Source organism: Lissotriton vulgaris, chromosome 5, assembly GCF_964263255.1.
Source record: "Lissotriton vulgaris chromosome 5, aLisVul1.2, whole genome shotgun sequence".
Lineage (NCBI taxonomy): Eukaryota > Metazoa > Chordata > Amphibia > Caudata > Salamandridae > Lissotriton > Lissotriton vulgaris.
The window spans coordinates 233,874,951-233,894,428 of NC_141693.1; the positions used below are offsets into that span (position 1 = coordinate 233,874,951).

The 19,478-nt window shown below is 45.2% G+C and overlaps 1 protein-coding gene across 2 annotated transcripts in view; it reads left to right on the forward strand.

Moving 5' to 3' along the window:
* The window catches only part of ANAPC2 (anaphase promoting complex subunit 2), a 346,730-nt gene that overhangs the window by 168,974 nt on the left and 158,278 nt on the right, over nt 1-19,478 (forward strand). For both annotated transcript variants that reach the window (XR_015295865.1, XM_086921245.1), the window contains exon 6: nt 9,466-9,583. Coding sequence is in view for 1 of the 2 variants with exons in the window: in XM_086921245.1 (XP_086777371.1) it covers nt 9,466-9,583 (118 nt within the window). In the remaining variant the exon portion in view is untranslated. The remainder of the gene's footprint in view (nt 1-9,465; nt 9,584-19,478) is intronic.

Sequence of the window (19,478 nt, forward strand, 5' to 3'; positions counted from 1 at the left end):
GTAGGCCTTCAACCTCCCGGAAATAGCGAGCGGGGACAGGGTCGAAAAAGTTCTGCAAGGCATATAGGAACCTGGGAAGCGACATCATTTTAAAAAGTGCCGCTCGACCCAATGGAGACAAGGACAATTCACGCCACCGTCGCACATCTTGCTTGAGGCGACGAAGGGGAGCGTAGAGATTACGATCGTATCGCACCGAGGAGTCCATGGAAATAAAAATCCCCAAATATTTAAAACCATCCTCTGCCACCTGGATAGGAAACCTACGAGGCAGCGGAGGCAATACCCCCGCTATAACATAGACACACGACTTGGTCCAATTGATAACAAGCCCGGAGTTCTTACCAAAGGAGGTGAGAACATCAAATAGCACGTTTAAAGATTTCTGGGGTGAGGTGAAATAGAGAAGGATATCGTCCGCGTAAAGCGAGACGCGATCCTCCAGATCCGGTGCCCAGCGGATCCCTTTAATCGAGGGCTCCCATCGAAGCCACGCTGCTAGAGGTTCCAATGCCAATGCAAAAAGAAGTGGTGAGAGCGGGCACCCCTGACGGGTGCCACGTCCCAATGGAAACTAATCAGAGCTTCTGCCGTTCACCACGACTTGGGCTAACGGTTGCTCATATAGGAGCCGCACCCATGCAATAAAACTAGGGCCAAACCCGAACTTGGAAAGGGCCGCCCACAAATATGGCCACTCTATGGTGTCGAAGTCCATTGTAGCATCAAGTCGCAAATTACAGATAACAGACGATTTGCCAGGACTTTGGCCAGAATTTTCGGCTCTGCATTGAGCAATGAGATGGGACGATAAGAGGTGCAACGGTCACGAGGCTTGCCATCCTTATAAATGACCACTATGGTAGCCAAGCGCTGTTCAGACGGAAGGACGCCCGCCTCAAATGCATCCAGAAACATAGTGCGCAAATGGGCAGCCATTTTATCCGGTCGGAGTTTGTAGAGCTCGATAGGCAAACCATTGGGTCCCATCGCTTTGCCCGATCGCAAGGACCTAATGGCAAGAGCGATCTCATCCACTGTAATAGGAGCCTCCAGAGCCAATCTATCCTCCTCTGAGACACAGGGTAGTGCAATGTCGCGCAAAAGTAAACGGGAGTCGGCCTCATCACGGTCACTCACTGAACTGTACACCATTCGAAAATGATTCACGAAACATTCTACAATCTCCCCGGGATCAGTCACACATTCACCAGTCTCACGGGTAATAACGGGCACCACGCGGTTCATTCTTTCAGCCTTGTCCATCCACGCCAGGAGCTTGCTAGCCTTGTCACCCACATCATACAAACGGCCCAGCTGATTCATACGCATCACCTTAGCAGCATCAGTCACAAGGGCTCTATAATCTGCCTGTTTCAATTCTAAGGATTGTAAAAGTGCAAACGTATCATCTCCACCCAACTCACTCTCGAGCGTAGTTATTTCGGTCTCGAGGGCCAACACAGCCTCCCTCCTAGCCTTCCTATCAGCTGCAATAAGGGACAGCACGGAACCCCGTATAACAGTTTTAAAGGCCTCCCACAAAACCGTAGGGGAAGCAACGAAACCCACATTCTCATCAAAGTAACAATCGATCGCCTTAACCAAATCCGAGCGGAGCTGAGGGTTCCTAAAGTGCCAGGGTGGAACAGGGGGAACTCTGCTTCCAGAAAGACCCCCCACCGAAACCTCGAGTAGCAAGGGAGAGTGGTCAGAAATACCCCTGGGGAGATGACCGATTTCACGCACCAAGGATAAGTTAGCCGTTAGCATAAAGAAATAATCAATCCTTGAGAGGCTGCCATGAGCACCAGTGTGAAAAGTGTACTGAGTTTGTGAGGGGTGTAGCAGCCGCCAAACATCTACCAACCCAAAAGTTTCCATCAAGTCAGTCAGCCACATCTGTGACAATGGCAGAACTCTAGGGGGCAGCCGGTCATACTCGCCCGACATTACCGAATTGAAATCCCCACCAATGATCAGGAGTCCATCTGGAAGCCCTAGAAGAGTCTAACCAAGGTCAGCATAAGTGGTAGCCTGCAATCCCGGGGGAACATAAACAGCAACAATTACAATCAGCTTCCCCTCCCATCTTCCCGAGACAGCAGCATAGCGACCCCGATCGTCGAGGGTGACATTGTCTATTGCAAGGGCTAAGGAGGATTTTACCATTATACCAACCCCTCGGGAACCGGATGTAAAACCAGCGTGAGCAACAAGTCGATAACCTCGGTGGTCAAGAGCTTTACAGGCATTGCCAATCAAATGGGTTTCTTGGAGTGAAACAACATCAGGGGAATGACGTCTTATAAATTGCAACACAATACCACGTTTGATCCTGTCTCCCAAACCATTAACGTTCCAGGATAGAACTTTCACGTCACTCCCCCCCCCCCCATCCCAGAAAGAGTCCCAAACCACCCCCTCCCGGAACCACAGAGCAAGGATGCATACAAGCGATACAGTACCATGTGAAAAAGAGAACATAGAACACACAACATAACCGAGTCCCCACCCTCCACCCCCCAACCAAGAACCCGTTACAACACCCCCCACCCTGCACCCCTGCTGACTAAGAAGCCACCCCAAACTGCAGTGTGCCTGTCGCCCCATCTGAATCTACACAAAGAACCCCTGAGGAGGAAGGGAGAAACTACCCAACCCGCCCCACCCCGGGCCTAAAGGTGAAAGCATATAATATAAGTTACTCTGCAAAAGTTACAGTCCAAAATTGGACCTCAGGACCCAAAGTCATTCCTGCGCCGTTGCGCCTCCGTCTGCGCCTCCGGGGCCCCCGCTCTCGGCATCATCCTTTGGCAATGAGTCCAACCAGTCACTGGCACTGTCCGGTTGATCAAAGAAGAAAACACGTTCTCTGTATTCGATACGTAGGCGAGCGGGGAACAGCATCTCATATCTAAGTCCCAAATCTCTCAGGTGACGTTTCACTCCCAGGAATCCGGATCGTTGCCGCTGTACTTGAGGAGTAAAGTCAGGGTAGATGGAGATGGAGCTGTTCTCGAACTTCAGCGGGCCGTGCTTGCGAGAGGCCTGAAGAATGGCGTCTCTGTCCCGAAAGTGAAACAGCCTAGCAATAATAGGCCTCGGGGGTCCCCCCGGCTTAACCTGTCCACCCGGGAAACGGTATGCACGCTCGACCGCAAAAAACTTACTGAGGCCTGCGGGAGCAAGTTTAGCAACAATTAATTCCTCGACCAGCAAATCGATCGAGGCAGCACCACTGTCTTCTGGCACCCCGACCAGGCGGATGTTGTTTCGTCGGGCCCGGTTATCGTACTCCTCCATACGTCTGGTCAGCAGGTCCTGCGACGACCGCAGATTCCCAATCTCAGACTGCGCTTCCACCATATTCGTCACCAGACTGGTAGCTTTAAGGTCCAATGCCTTGACCCTCTCATTAGTCTTAGCTAAGTCGGCCCGAATAAGGGTTACATCGATCGCCACTGTGTCTATCTTGGACACGATGGCCTCGTATTGCTGACCCATATCAGCCTTGAGTCCTGCAATGGCGGCCAGCAAGTCTTGAAGTGACACCTCCGATGAGGCCGTCATGTCCGCCCTGGGGTCCTCTAAACTGCGGCTGGCAGCACTGGGGGATCCTCTCGGCTGAGTATAGCGATCGATCACATTAGACTGGACCGATCCCCCACGATTGGTGACTTTCCTGCGCTTCTCCAGCTCGGGTTTTGTCGCCATGTTGAAATCAGCACCCCGTTGAGTCCTCCCGGGTGCGATAGAATGGCAGGGACCTTCCGGACTTCGAAAGTCTCAGCTTCACAAAAATCACAGACCACTGAACCGGCGCTGTGGCGAAGGCTTGCAGCTGGTTAGACCACCAAAGACAGGAGTGCAGATTAGGTCATAGGCAGTTAGTTCGAGGATGGAAGAGAAACCGAAAGTGAAAGTGACACACCATTGGTTGAGCAGATGCCAGGCAGCCGTTGTTGTTGCATTACTGCTCGGCCTTCAAAGCAGCGGAGTCCCCGTTCCCGTCCGGGGCTAGGCCAGAAAGCTTAAGACGACGTAAATATGGTTCCCGAAGTCCGATCTCGGCCCCAAAAAGTACAGCAGCATCAGCAAGAGTAGCACTTCAAAAGCCCATCGCAGTGACCAGGATAGCAGAAGGATAAATCAATAAGGGCGGCGCGGGTCTCGGGAGCTCTCTGCTCACGCGACCATCTTGGATGCCCGCGTAGCTCCTCCATCAATGTCAGCCAAATTTACAGAACATGATTACTTACAGGGTTCATCTAATTATGAAGTTATACTGTTATAATCATTTTGGTGATCACTATTTGCATAAAACTGCACAGATTAGAAATGTTTTATCTAATAACCAATTGGAACACTGTCCAACACCGCCAAAAGGCAGCTCGAAAACATTTTATGAGAAATTCCAGTACTTCTCAGGGTTTAACAACAGTGATCCAGAAACGTTTTATTTTAAAATGTTAACTAGGACAGGAATGAAAACAATGTTGACAAATACTAAATTGATTTATTCTGAAAACTTTTATGACAAAATGTCTACATTTGGTTTCGTATTCTGGAAAAACAACATTGAAACAAAAACGATCTGGGGTACCAAAGATTGGCAAGTACAAGGCCTAGAAGCATTATTTAGGGCCTGCATGATCCCAGAACAAATTATATTCTTGAATGACACAATTCAACAAACTACTTGTCTTGGCCTAGCTAAGATAAAAGACTTAAATACACAGTCTATTCCGAAACCCATAACTGATAGTGATAGCACTACATATATGGAGATATACGTATCTGATATTTTACACCAAAACAAAACGCATCCTGATTGGATAAAGTGATTGATCTGGCCAACAGACACAAATAACTGTCAAGATAGATTCCTGAACAAAACACAGGGGTTCAAAATGACCTGGCCAGACCCAAGATACTCCCAGAGACAACATCCAGGGATAGTTAAAACATACAGTGTAGGGAAACTATGCCTTGAGTGGCTACAGAAATCCGCACTGGCTGAAATTAAGCAACACTTGACTTTACTTAAAGACGGTGCTGACTTGCGTGATTTCATACTGGGACCACGCAAACAGCGTCAAAAACGTTTCACAGCGGCCGGTATATACGCTGCGTACAACGAAGCTTGGAAAGTAATGCAAATTGAAACAGCAGAAAAAATACGAGAAATTGATCGTATAAATTTGAAAAAATCACTTTCTGTGGTAGACAATGGGTTAACGACTCTGCCCTCCAGAATATATTCATTGGACAGCATTGTTTCATCTGCTATTGATATAATAGAGCAGGACTTACTAATGTTACAACATGGTCAGTCTCAATTACGTTCTATTGTACAGCTTGGTTGGACGTTGCAAAATCTGCGTTCAGGCTACGTACCATGGCGTTTAATCAACACAACATCATTCTTCGGTATCTTTAACCTTACTGATAAACAAATCAGTTTGGCACAAAAAGGAGCAGACTATACGATTCTGAGCATTGAAAAACTTGAGAGATTACCATTGATAATGTCAGAGAGACCTGTCATTGAATGGATAATACACGGAACAATTTCAATTCCGATAACAACTTTCCAGTTTAAATACTGCCAAGAGTATATACCTGCGGGCCAGTATGAAAGGTTGGGTAAAGAATACATCAAATCAACCTGGGGTTTACCTTATACACACAGATGTTATAGTGAAGGGAAAAAGGAGGTATTTCTTAGTGGTAACAATTGTAAAAAATCACTAAGCGGTACACTTCTGTGTCAAGGTATTAACTTGCATGGAGCCTGCGAAGGGTCTTCAAATAACCTTTCACGTCAGCTGCATGGCACGCCTGCAAAAAAGATAGAGCCATTTTTTAGACAACTTTGTAACAGGAGTTACGTTTTAATAAGTGACCACAGCTGTTGTGGAATGGTGCCAGGGAAAGCCTATCTCGTGACCGTAACTTCCAGGGTTGTTTGCTGTATGCAAGTATTGTAACCACACAGCAATCCGGATATGGGGGCTGCGTTATGGCCTTCTTTGAATATCTCTTCTATTCGAATTGATACTTTAAGCAGAATGAAGTCTATTCTTATACAGACAACTGTGCCTTTAACGTCATCCAAAGAAACGTATGATCTGCAAGTGGCAAGGACATCGGCAGAGATACATTCTCTTTTATCAACAAATTGCCCCGTGCATTTCATAGAAATGTTAATCCAAATCTTAAACATGTCTTATACCAGTGGCATCGCACATGTATTTAAGACAGTTTTTTCGGGACTGTTAGCATCCTTTGAAACAGTTCTGGGCATCTTCCCGAATTTTGTCCATTCTGTCTTTGGCGGCTCCTTAATCTTGGGACTCGTGGCAGGAATTTTATTTTTGTTCCTTCTGCTCCGATATGGCAAGCCAATCCACAGACAAGACTCCAGCAACGATGGAAGAAACTATCCTAGCAATACGATACTGAGACCGTATCATTAAGGTCCTCGAATTGGCCCGGCTAAGAGATCTGAGTACTTGGTTTCTTTCATTCAGAACAATCTGGCAGGATTGCATCTTACCTGTTCTTCGAAGTCTGCTATGTGGAGAAGAATGCGTGTTGGACGTCTGTCTTACACTACCATCAGCAGTACCAATGGATATCGATACTTTGCTAGGTCCTGTAACGTCTCATGCATCGTGTTGTCCCCAGCGGCTACCTATTCTGATGATGGCATTCGGTGAGACTTCACCACTACGAGTAGGTGGCGGTGAGGTACGAAAGGAAAGCAGCACCAAACAGGTACAACCTTCTGTGAGCATTGCTGATCCAAACATCGATGATGGCAATCACGCACAGAATTGCACAGTTGCAGTATTTTCAAACTTGGTCGAACTTTCACCTGATGTTGTAGACCAATTTTTTGCGAGTCTGTCTGATATGATGTTCTCTCCTAACAACGAGAATAACATTTAAAAACAATGATCACACAGCGTTCCCTGAACTCTGAATTCGGCCTTCAGTTTTACAAAGCTACTGAAAACATTTGGAACTATTTTTTCCCTTGAAAGGGAAATTATTTTTTCAGTTTTTCCAAAATATTTACCTTTTTTTGGCACATGGTACTCTGCCTAAAGTAGAACTATTCTTAGAGAACAGAGCTTCTATGTTTAGGATACTAGAGACAATATTTTACCTCAGCCTCTAGCACATATACAGCATTTTGTATAAATATGTGATGGAATGGTCTCGACCTTCTTTTCTGTATTCAGAGCCATTTCATGTGTAATTTTCGCAATTCATTCAGCTTATATATATATATATATATATATATATATATATATATATATATATATATATACATTTAACTGAATGATGACACTGCTTGAAAAACGTACAGTACCAACACTCATTTTCGTGTATTTACCATATACCATTTCAAATGCAAAATATGTATTTTGGGGGGGGGTTGGAAAACACACATGCATAGTTATATGTTTACTATTGCTTAGTTTTTTAGTAATGATGGACATTAATCCGTAGAGTGGGTGTTGTGTTTCTATCGAGGACCCTAATTCGATATTCCCGATTCATGCCCTTATGTGGTTATAATTAATAATATCCTTATAGAGGCATAAGAATCATATCCATATTCAGTAATAGCCCATGCAGTCCAAAGCACAGCACGGCTACTCCCATCGACTCCGAGAAAGCACAACGAGTTCTTTAAACAAACCAAGCCTCCAGCAGCCCGGGAAAACCCCTGCTTTTGTTTTGATTTGAACAAGAACTCCTGGAGTCCAGAAAGAACTGTTAGTTCTTAGTGACGTCTTATGTCCAACCTTACAGGTATAAATATACCAACAGTTGCCTTAAGCAAACACACAGTGGTTTGGAGCAGAGCGGCTATCTACTTGCCCGAGAGCCCAGCTGATGCAAGAGCCCACGAAAGCCGGCCCTCCCCTTTGACGCGCTGGAGAAGCTGCTTTTTCTCACGCAGAGAAAATCCAGCTCCGGTGTTCCCGAGTCACCCTTGCGGGTTGCTGGGAGATCGAGTCCTGAAGAAAGAGATACCAGACCTCCCACAATCTATTACCAAGGAACGGAGCTGACTAAACCCTTAAGAGAATTCTTGATTCAGATTCTTGGCAAAACCAACTTAACCAACTTAACTTAAACTGCTACTTACTTACTCCTTCCCAAGTATTAGGCCTAGATCAGGTACACCGGGGTAGGCGTAGTTAGAAGCACCAGTTGAGCACGTTAGTCAATGTTTTTATGTATGCATATATTTTATCCATTTTAAAGTATCATATGGCTAAGAAACCATATCCATGCTTTTACAGTATTATTTCATAATACTACTTTTACTGTACGCACTTTACTTCATGATAAGTATTGCAATTGTGGCAATTCATTTCTCTTGCATGAGAAAGAAGACTGCTCAATAAATACCACCTTTTATTGAAAACGCCCGTCCCTCTATTTCTCTGCATTCTGGTGAAACTAAGTATGCACGGTTGACTGAGTGAAATAGCTGCCTATTGTTTTCACACGACTCTAGAGCTACACTCTTTTCTGAGGGAGGAAAGTTGTCATGTTTGTATGGTTGTCAGAAGCTAATCCCTTCTTGTCTAAATCCGGAGAGTTAACTCTTTCCTGAACATTCGAGAACGTTTCTAGTGACCTCTGAGCTAGCTGGCAAAACTAATTAAGTCTAATATAGTCAGTAGAGACCTAGTCGACCTCAGTCCTACGTCTACACTGCTGTTTCTGTTTTCCCAATGCACAGAGCCTATTGGGAACATAGGAACTACACTACACTAGTGATGGCCCATTACAGAGTGTCTTACTGCCGCTCATTTTCCCCACCGCTTGAAGCATAATGCTGATAGCAATACTTTGTTTTGTTTGGCCAGAGCCTGGAGCCCCCTCTGGGTTCACTTGTGGCCCCCTTAGAGGGGCTCGACCACCAGTTTGAAGAACCCTGCTTGAAGTATTTAATTTGTGACCTGAGCTTGAGAAATAGCTAGCATAACATTCATAATACGAGTTGCATCACTGTTATTTAGATTATTTGTTTAATGAAATAGAGAGTCATGTAGGTAAATTCCTGATATCCATAAATTACTCCCCATGGATTGATGATGTATTTTTTTTATTTTGAGTTTAACATTTATATACTCCTATCACAAAGGCTGATGTTTATCGTTCATTCAATGGGTTTAGCTTTTTTTTTTTCTTTTGGTGGAAGAAATGTGACTAGTTTTTGCCACAAAGCTATGTTTATTTTCTGGTATTTAAATATTAAAAGTGCATCTCATGCTGCAGACAACATATAAAGTCAAAATATATAGCTATATAAGGGGTATCTTTGTAAAACAATTGGATTTTTGAAAGTGCTTGTGTTTTATGCTGTGGGTAGAGACGCATTTCTATTTTAATGTAAATAAAGTTGGCACGGTTTTATTTTTGTGCTTTTAGGTGTGAACACATCTGATATAATAACCCTCTACATATCTGCAATCAAAGCCCTGCGGGAGCTGGATCCATCCATGGTTATTCTAGAGGTTGCCTGTGAGCCAATCCGTAAATATCTAAGGTCAGAATATACCTTTTGGAAACATTCAAGTCTGCTCCTTCAGAGAACATCTTTATCCTTGTTACATTTTTTTGCCATATCGGATGAAATATGCCTTTATCCAAGACTTAATTTGTGATTGGAAGCCTGCAGTGCCACTTTTAACAATCTGATTTCTCTGTAAACTTACAGAAATGTGTCTATTCCTGCTCCCTGTAAAAAGATGTGTAAAACAGCAATTGGGAGTCTTAGTGAGGTCCTTGGTGAAGTGGTTTGTAATGTCATCCAACACATGTCCCTCCGCTATCCTTCTCACTCCAAATAACTGACTAACATCCGCTGCTCACATTACTTTAATATTTCACTATACTAATTCACCACTAATCCTTTATGGGTTTCTTAAGTAGCATGTTACTCGCCGAAAAAGCGCTTCAACACCCCATCAGGGGTAACAAGCGCTATATAAATGCTATTACAATATAATACAATATAATGTTGTGTGCGGTCATGTGCTCTGCATTGGCTAATTTGTATTTTTTCCTCATCCATCCTACCGCTATCCCTCTGAATCCAAATAACTGACTAACCTATCCCCCACTCAAAATACTTTCATATTTCACATAGTAATTCAATACTAATCCTTTATGCGTTCCAAAGTAGCATGCTACCCCCTCCGAAAAAGCGCATCGATGCCTCTTCGAGGTCAGTAAGTGCTACATAAATGCAATTACAATACAATACAATGTTGTGTGGGGCTCATGTGCTCTGTATTTGCTAATTTGTATTTGTTTTAGGTTTCAGATTTTAACCAGAAAATCCTCTCAATATTTGGGGGATAAATATGTTGTGTTAGTAATACGTTATTTTTTCAATACAAGTTTATACTCTTACTTTTATCAAGCATTTTCTTTGTTTTGATGGTGACCTGCTATGGCCCCTGCTTAAAATGCTTATTGGACACTTGGTGTAATCTGCCTGGTCTGATAGCCCACATGGAGTGCACTCTAAAGGACACTGCCCTTTTATCTCTGGGCATGGGCTTCTCTTTGCACAGCATTCTTGGGTGCTGTTCGTTTCCAACCTTCACCCTCTTTCTTAGTCCTCAAACTAGCGGAGAATTATATTGAGCTTCTCTCTATGGTCCTGGTCAATTTCACCTTTCTAGAAGTACTTGTCTTATCACAAAAGATACAAGTTTGCTCAAAAACTAGCTGAGGGGCATATCTGGCTGAACAGAACAAAATCACTTCTTGACAAAACTGAAATGGGTAAATTTCTAAGAGCCTCATTTAGAAGACTAGCTCGGATTAAATCCAGTGATTTTACCCTAAATCCGTGCTAGTTCTAATTTTATAGCAGTGTGCTGTTCTACTCTACTACACATCAGTTTCCTACCCTTTATAAAACTAAGCCTATTACTGGCAAAATAATTTCAATGATTCTAATAAGGCTTCATCTTGGGCCAACAGCCTGCCTGTCTTTTTTTCTAAACATTACGGGCAAGCTAAAACTACTTAAGTCATAACAAGGATAGTCCCAGAAGTAAGCACATTTCACAATCTAATTAATTCATCAAAGGCATAGAACAGAAGAAATACTTGTTAAAATACATTTTTATTCTTATTTCTTATTCTTATTTCTTATTATGACAGGAAAGAATAAAGCATTTCGGACAATGCCCTTCACCCACAAAATCAAATCCTCTTCCCTCACAACCCAGTTAATTAGTTCCGCCAAAAACAGACTGATACATTGATTACAATTTCGAGTGAAATCGAATTTGTTTTTTTTGAGAATCCAGTGTCTCTTGTTCATGTAGTAGAAATTCAGTTTGGAATCTTTCAAAATAGTGAGCGCTCTTTGTGTTATTGGGCATTGAAACTCTTGAAAGTCCATAGCCGGAGTGACTAAAAGCATATCCACTGTTTTTTAAACTCCTGACACTTTTCACTGTAAGTTCCAAAAAAATCCACTTAATCGAAAAACCACCTTTCCCGGAAATCCTGTAGTGCCCCATAATGAAAGGATGCTTGCTGCGGATCAACCTTACTATGACTGTATAGTCACAGGGGATTTTAACACCAACCTTTTCCAGGGTAACACTAGAGATTACGAAGGGCTTTTTCCATTTGCACTCACTGAGGCAGAGGCACAGTCCAAACCACCAAACCAAGCCTACTGCAGTCTGGGAGAACTTTGTGTGCTGCAACTTCACAGTGCCCGATTCCTGGTAATGAACGGTAGATCCACGAACGACACTCCACCAAAATGGTCCTGGACAAACGGCCGCAAACAATCCTATCTAGACTACACCATCTGCAATTCGGCCCTGCTTAAACACCTGGGTAACTTCAGTATTCACCCCCGAACTGAAAGCGACCATCGTCCCCAGTCTGTAATCCTTAATCTAAAGCCAAAGTTTCACAAACCTGCCTCAACAACATGCACAGGAACATACTGTGAAAATATGAAGCGCCTAAGATGGAGTGAAGATAAACGCCCTTATGTCATGAAGGCAAGTCTGGCTCTTATATCAGACGGCACTGACCAGGCGCTCTCTCCAGTTACTGTATGGTCGACGCTCTGCTTACAGTTGATAACCCTCTTCCCAAATAAACAGTATTCCCACAAGGATTCTTCTAGTCGCCAGTTCTCAATTTCAAGTGAAACGAGGGCGCTGAAGAAATCTAGAAACAACGCCCTGCGGTCTCTTACGAAATTCCCAGGAAACAACGAGCTCCTGATCGTGTATAAAACTGCTCAAAAACTATTCAGGCAGGCCATACAAAAAGATAAACAATCCCACCAAAGTCTATTCTGGTGCAAACTAATTTGGGAGAGCAAAAACGGCAACGCAAGAAAATTCTGGGCTTTAATTAACCGTCATAACTCCAGCCAATACAGCTCCCGATCAGCTAACATTCAAGAAGCCAGCTGGACCGCCTTTGTGACAGACCACTTTAGGTCCCCAGAGGGAATAGTGCCTACAGAAACATGCGTCTCCTACTTGAAGGAAACCAGCCTGAGCAAGAATTGGAGTAGGTCAACTGGTTGTTCAGACCCTTGTACTGATGATCTGCAGACCACTCAAGAAATGGTCACTAAAGTACTGTCAAAAGCAAGATCGGACGGAGCCCCGGGACCAAATGGCCTACCGCAGAACTTATTCAAATCCAACATAGCACTTTGGTCGGGTCATCTAACTAACCTTTTCAACTTTGCCCTAAGAACTTCAATCATACCGGACTCTTGGCGTGGCACAATAATCCACCCAATCTATAAATCAGGCTCCCATACATCACCAAGCAACTATAGATTAATTGCTCTCTTAAATATCGAGGCTAAGCACTACGCAGGCATTCTTTTGAACGAGCTGAGAGCATGGGCGGATCAGAACAATTCCAATGAATCAAACTGGCTTCACTGCCAAAATCTGGGACCCTGACTAATCTATTGACATTGTCCATAATTGTTGACAAAGTTTGTTCTACATCCAGGGCTGTTTTTGTTGTTTTGTTGATTTTAAAAGCTGCCTTCGACTGGGTTCCCAGGGCAGTCCTATGGGAAAAGTTAAAGAAATGGGGGATCCCAGTAAAACTTCTGGAGGCAATTATTCAATTCAATCAGGCACATGGGTTCAAGTGAAGTTGGGGTCCGGCACACATCTCTCTCAGAAAATCATGACAACCAGAGGTGTCAAACAGGGATGTGTGCTGGCCCCACTTCTTTTTAATTTGTTCATAACAGACTTGCCGGCAGCTCTAGAAGAAACCAACAGTCACCCACCTAAGATTGGAGGCGCGCCTATAAGCGACCTCCACTACGCTGATGACTTAGTTCTTTTTTTAGTCTTACACGTGTAGGATTGCAAAGGCTCCTGGACAAACTACACATCTACACCGCCGCGAATCAATTAGAGGTTAACCTAAAAAAAAAAAAAGTGATTACCTTTGGAAGAAAACGCAACGTCGGGGGTGGCTGGTTGTATAACACGAGCCTTGCAATAGGAAGCACATACAAATACTTAGGGGTCAATTTTGACTCTAGGGGCAACTTTGTTAAACAGCGTAATGAGATATTAGCCAAACCTGTGACCCTGCAGGTGACCCTCTCCAAGCTCTCAAAAAAATTGTCTGGCCCAAGTTTATCACCTTTACTAGAAGTTATGAGAGCAAAAATCAGTCCGACCCGGTCATATGGCATTGAGATTTTCAGGGGTAATCTAAACACCAATCTAAACCAACACATGACCAAAATTTATTTAAAAAAGTACTTCATTTGCCCAAAAATGCTTCCGCTGCCCAGATCAGACTAGTACTGGGCTTATTAAATTATGAAGTCTCTAATATTGGCACATATCTAATCTTTTGCCTCAAATTTAGACAAGCAGACATAGGCTCACTAAGTCACTAGTTTGGTTAGATATCACCGAGAAAAATCCAGGGGGCTCGTATGGTCGCCATTTTAAGGATTCCATCCCAGAAATGTCTGCGGGCGACCTATGGGCTCTCAATCCCAGTACGACAGGTTTCAAATCCACTATTAAGAAATGTCAGAATGAGCTCCCTAATCACTGATCAAGCCCATTTTGCCAAAAACAGACACGCATGGGGAATTATGAATTCTTACGGGCGGCTATCTCCTGCCACCTACATGTCCTGCACCTACTCCCTGTACCTAAAACGTAGCTTTATGGCTATCAGACTGGGTGACTGGAAATTCCTAAAAGATTTGCCCTGCTGGCGTCGCACGTCAGAAGTTTTATGGTGCAGAGGGTGCGGCAAGACGGCTGAAACCCTGGAGCACGTGGTCTGTCTTTGCCCTGCCCTCATGTCACAGCGCAGACGCAAATTGAAAACGGAGTGGAACAGGTTGGGTATCCGGACCTGCAGACAGGCAATCATTGCAGCCCTAAGACCTGAAAACACAGCTTTAAATATAGGCCTTACAACCTATATACACTTTGCATACCGCAACTTTACGCATGCTTCTCACTTGTTAGCAATAGTTTAAATTAAATTGCACTCTATTTCTAAGCTGCTAAAATTGCTCTCTTTTTATTTGACTGCACTTTATCATAACCTGCTGCTATTGAACTTTCGCTGCTATTTTTATCTGATCTCACTTTTATCAAAACCCGTAGTTATTCGCCGAATATTAAACAGTTTTTATTAGCCCAGTACTGTTAATCGGTAGTACCACAAATATCTTACGTTTTAAACCCCTGTTTAATGTTATGCTGATTTCATTTTTTTATTCACTTATATGTAATAAGATGCCGCATAACGCAATTTGGAAGATTTGCATTTAACCATTATTGTTCAATTGATTTTTGTTTTTCTTGTCTTTTATAATGTGTGCTGTTGTTGGTGCTCTCTTTAAGGATATTATTTTATATCTAAATAAAGATTATTATTATTATTATTAAGAAAGGATGTATTGTTCCGCTGCCAAAAGTAGGTGGGAGATAATTTAGCATTTTATGTCATATGAGGAATAAATCTCAGAAGGAGATCCAAGCAGATCCACCTCATGACAATATGCTAACTGGGAACCTTTCACATCCTCAATCATTGAAGAACAGACTGCCAGAAATTCCGGAGTTTTGGACATGACCATTGCAAGTGCCTGAGTTAGCCCAGACTCCCACATTCTCTCCAACAGCAGACTTCCTTTGTATAACCCACATCTTTAAATTTAGTGGGAGGGTAGTACCAGCTGTCTAAAGGTTAGTGTTTCTGTATCCCCACTGTGGCTAGTGTTATATCTTGCTTGTGCTATGATATCTTGTATATATACCATGCCTGGTTATTATATCTTGACCTAGGGTCATCATCTAGCTTAATAGCAAACCCTCACTCTCTAGTAAAAGTGAGCCTCCCTATTTTATTTTGTCGAACCAAATTCATCCACTTGAACTGAAGGTCACCTACGTAGTCCTCAACATTCAGAGGGTGTGTCTGAAAGCTGTATAGCTTCTTGGGGAGCAGATACATCTAAAGGGCTGCAACTCATCCTAACCAAGACAGGTTTTTATTTCTCCAATTGTTGGTTTAGCATGTACAGCATTTCCCATTTTATACAAATTGGCTTCTCTGATCACACCTATGGTTTTCACCAGGTCCAGCTTGATGTGCTGAATTGTTGAATTAAACCACTTTAGTGGCACCAACTTTTGAAGTGTCATCAGCGTTGCAGAGGGAGAGGCGATATTAAGGCCCTCTGATTTGTCTAATTTATCTTAAAACCTGACACAATTTGGAACTGCTCAGGTTCCTTCATAAGGGGTGGGAGCTATGTGGCTTGATTCGACAATGACACTAGTAAATTAAAAATAATGGGCCCGATTCACAGAACTGATTTAAGACAAAATCCTAAACTTACTACCATTTTGGTATTCACAGAAGACACTTACTCATTTCGGTATTGACGGTGTTAGGAGTCCTAACTTTAGGACTCCTAAATGCCTTCTGTGAAAACCAAAAGTCTTAAAGTTAGGATTTTTATCAGTTTAGGATTCCTAAAGTTAGGAGTCCTAACTTTACTACTCAACTGAGAAAAATCCGCTCTGGTCCGCTCCTATCCTGAAAGTCTCGGGGTGATTCGTCAAGTGGGGTCTGAGAAAAAAGGGGGGGGTCCCAAAACGTGTTTTCCACATGCAATTTCCCATAGGAACCTTTAGCCGCAGCTACAGCCCGAACTGCTGAACGGAATTACACCAAATTTGGTAAAAAGGTAGCCCTTGGTTCAGAGTCGTGCCTTTTGGTTAAATGGTGTAAATCCGTTCAGTAGTTCCTGAGAAAATCAAAAGTAAAATCACATATATGTCTATGGGCGCGGAGGATCCGCGCACCCTGCTTAGCACAAGCTGTGTGCTAATTGGCTGTCAACACTCCAAACCAGGAAGTTTTGTCCGCCATCTTGTGCCTCGGTAGAACTGAGGCACAAGAAAGCAGATAAAAAAAACGCGAAAAACATGAAAAGGGGGCAGGGTAGAAACACCCTGACCCCCTAGGCCTGCCAAAAGGACCCCCAGTGCCCCCCCCTTACATTTAAAAAAAAAAAAAAATCTGCAAAAAAGGGTGTGCGGATCCTGCCGATTTATATAAAAGAAAAAAAAAAGAAAAAAGTGTGGCCTCCCGTTTTTTAATATTCAGCCCCCGGGTGGGCCAAATCCCAGGGGCAGTGTAAGAATTGGGTGGAGCTTTTTCAATATATGTGGGGGGAGCTCACAGCCCCCCCAAGCCCTGGGAACTGCCCCCCCCCCTGCCCCCCCGGGGCTTCTTTGAAAATTAGTGGGTGGGGGCTCTAAGGCCCCCCCCCCCCAAGCCCCGGCCCGGGGACCGCCACCCCGGGGCTTATCAAGCACATTTGCGGGGGGCTCACGCCCCCCCCCCCCCTGCAGCCCCAGCGACCGCCACCCCCGGGGCTTCTACGTTTTTTTGTTTTAATAAACCTGATGGCCAGGCGCCGCGTCTTGATCTTGGAGAGCTTGGTGTCGGCCGGCACGTTGGGGATGAACTACCGCGGCTCGACGAAGGCGCTGTTTATGCTCTACGTGCGGCACTGCTCCTTGCTGTTGTCAGTGCCTCTGTGCTTCACCGGCCGGGCCCGCACATCTCCAGGCCCCTGCCTCCGCCCCGTACTCCAGGCTGTAGGTGGCGCCCGGCTTGTAGTCGGGGGGAGAGAGCTCCGGGCGACCGATGAGCCAGCCTTGGAAATAGGGGGCCTCTTCTTGGCAGCGGCTGGCGGCTCCAGCGGCTGAGAAGGGGTAGCCCTCGTGGTGGTGGTGCGGGAAGCCCCCCCACCAGGCTCATGTCCGGGCCCTCCCAGGGGCCGCCCCTGCGCGGGTCCCCCTCTATCCTTAAAGCCGTGTCCTGCTCCCCTTAGGCAGCAGCTTCTGCTGCTCGCCGGGGTGTGTGAATGTTGTCCTGCGCCTCCCCGGCAAGACCTGTCATTGAGGACCCCTGGCCCGGAGAAGACTCCAGGTACCAGTGCTGTTCCACCCTGGATACCAGCTGCACCCATTTGTGCAATTTGTAGTCCCACTAAAGGAACAGGACCCCTGTGTTCCAGACACTAACCCATGTGGTACCAAGAGCCTACGTGCTAAAGATGACTCCCTGTGTTGGAGCTCAGCACACGTCCGAGCCGCACCTATTTGTGTAAATGCTGCACCCTCTGCGATCGTGCTGCCCCTCACTGCAAGAGCTGCACTTCATGTTCCAGTGTTGCACCCCTCGCACCAGTGATGCACATCTGTGCTAGACCTGCAGCCCTATGTCTGAACTGCACCCCTTATTGTCAGAGCAGAAATTTCTGTTGGAGTGCTCCACTCCCTTGTACGAGAGCTGCACCTCTTGTACGAGAGCTGCACCCCTTGTACGGGAGCTGCACCCCTTGTACCAGACCTCCATCCCCCTGTGCCAGTCCTCCACCCACACAGCTTGGGTAAAGTGGCGTAATAACCCCTTACTTAGATATAGTATACCTATATCTATATATACATATAGACACATATACACCTATAAGTCACTCCTATGGCAGGCTTTAACAATCCTGGAGGCAGAGTGCTTGGTTTTATGTGAGAGGGTGCCCTAGCATGAGCTGAGCCCCTCTGCAGCTTTAGGAACCATCTCCTTATAGCTGTTCTATGATATAGCCATACCATATACTCTTAAGGCCATTATAATCCTTGCGGTTAATGCTAACTTTGGTTTGGCTTTATCAAAATATGTTATGTAAGGTATCAAACCTTTTGGAATACTACCCCCCCCCCCCCCCCCCCCCCCACACACACACCCCAGTCCTGGCGGCGGGGGTAGCGTTCCACCCTTCTAGAGGGAGAAGACCTGGTTTACCCGGTTAAAGTTAAACAGGGCCTCAGCATCACAAAATGGATGCTGCTGCCACAGACACGAGTCTGACCTCCTGTTGCTGGACGAAACTCCGGCAGGGGAGGCCTGGACAATAGGTTTCCTGTCCAAGGAGGCTTTTGTGTATTGGGGCAGGAAGGGCTGCATTCAGTGAATGCTTTCCAGACACTGCCTGGGGCACACAAGGTGCTCCATTCATTTCCCAGTTCAAACCGGTTGCTGGGGCACTCTGCCTCAGCTCTAGCGTGAAACTGGACAAAGGGAAAGGGGTGTAACCACCCCTTCCCAAGTCCACCCATAGGAGGGCCCTTAAGGGTAGTCCAGCCCCTAAACTCAGTATAAGTATAGGAGCCCAGTCACTAGGATTTTAGATTACCCTGGACTAAACTTTGAAACATAAATCCTGGACCTTCGACATTCCATTTCGATTGGAAGACTGAAGACATCTATCTCCCTTGTGGTCAAGGAGTGACCACCCTGTTCAAAAACGCACCAACAGCAACTTTGCTGGTCTGCATTTTCGAGGCTCCCGCCGGATCCTGAAGAATCTGTGACCCAGGACACACTTCCAGACATCTCTGACCCGACCTTCGCTCACAGCAAAGCTGAGACCCGTGGCGGACACGAGAGACGTGGGACCAGAACTCCTGGACATCCTGCATTTTGCAAGCTGCACTCTTTTCATGTGGTAACTCGAAGTTGTGTATTGGGGTGCTTGAAGCCTCAGACCCGAGCACCATTTGCACCGGAGCTCAGAGGCTCACACTCCACGAGTGACCAGTGGGCCCGCATTTGCAGTTCAGCTCGACTCGTCTTCGCTGTTCCTAGTCCGTTGGCTAGTGAGCCCCCGAAGACATTCTTTTTAATCTAACTTGCTTTCCAGGTTGCTCAAGGCTTGCTCCAACTTCCCTACAAAGGAGAAGTTCCTCAGACCTTGCTGGTCTGCACCAAAGCCAATCTTGACATCCTGCGTGGGTTGCATTTGCCAAGGCTTGTTGGGTCCAGTCCGGATACCGACACCGCAGTCAACTAGATCCTTC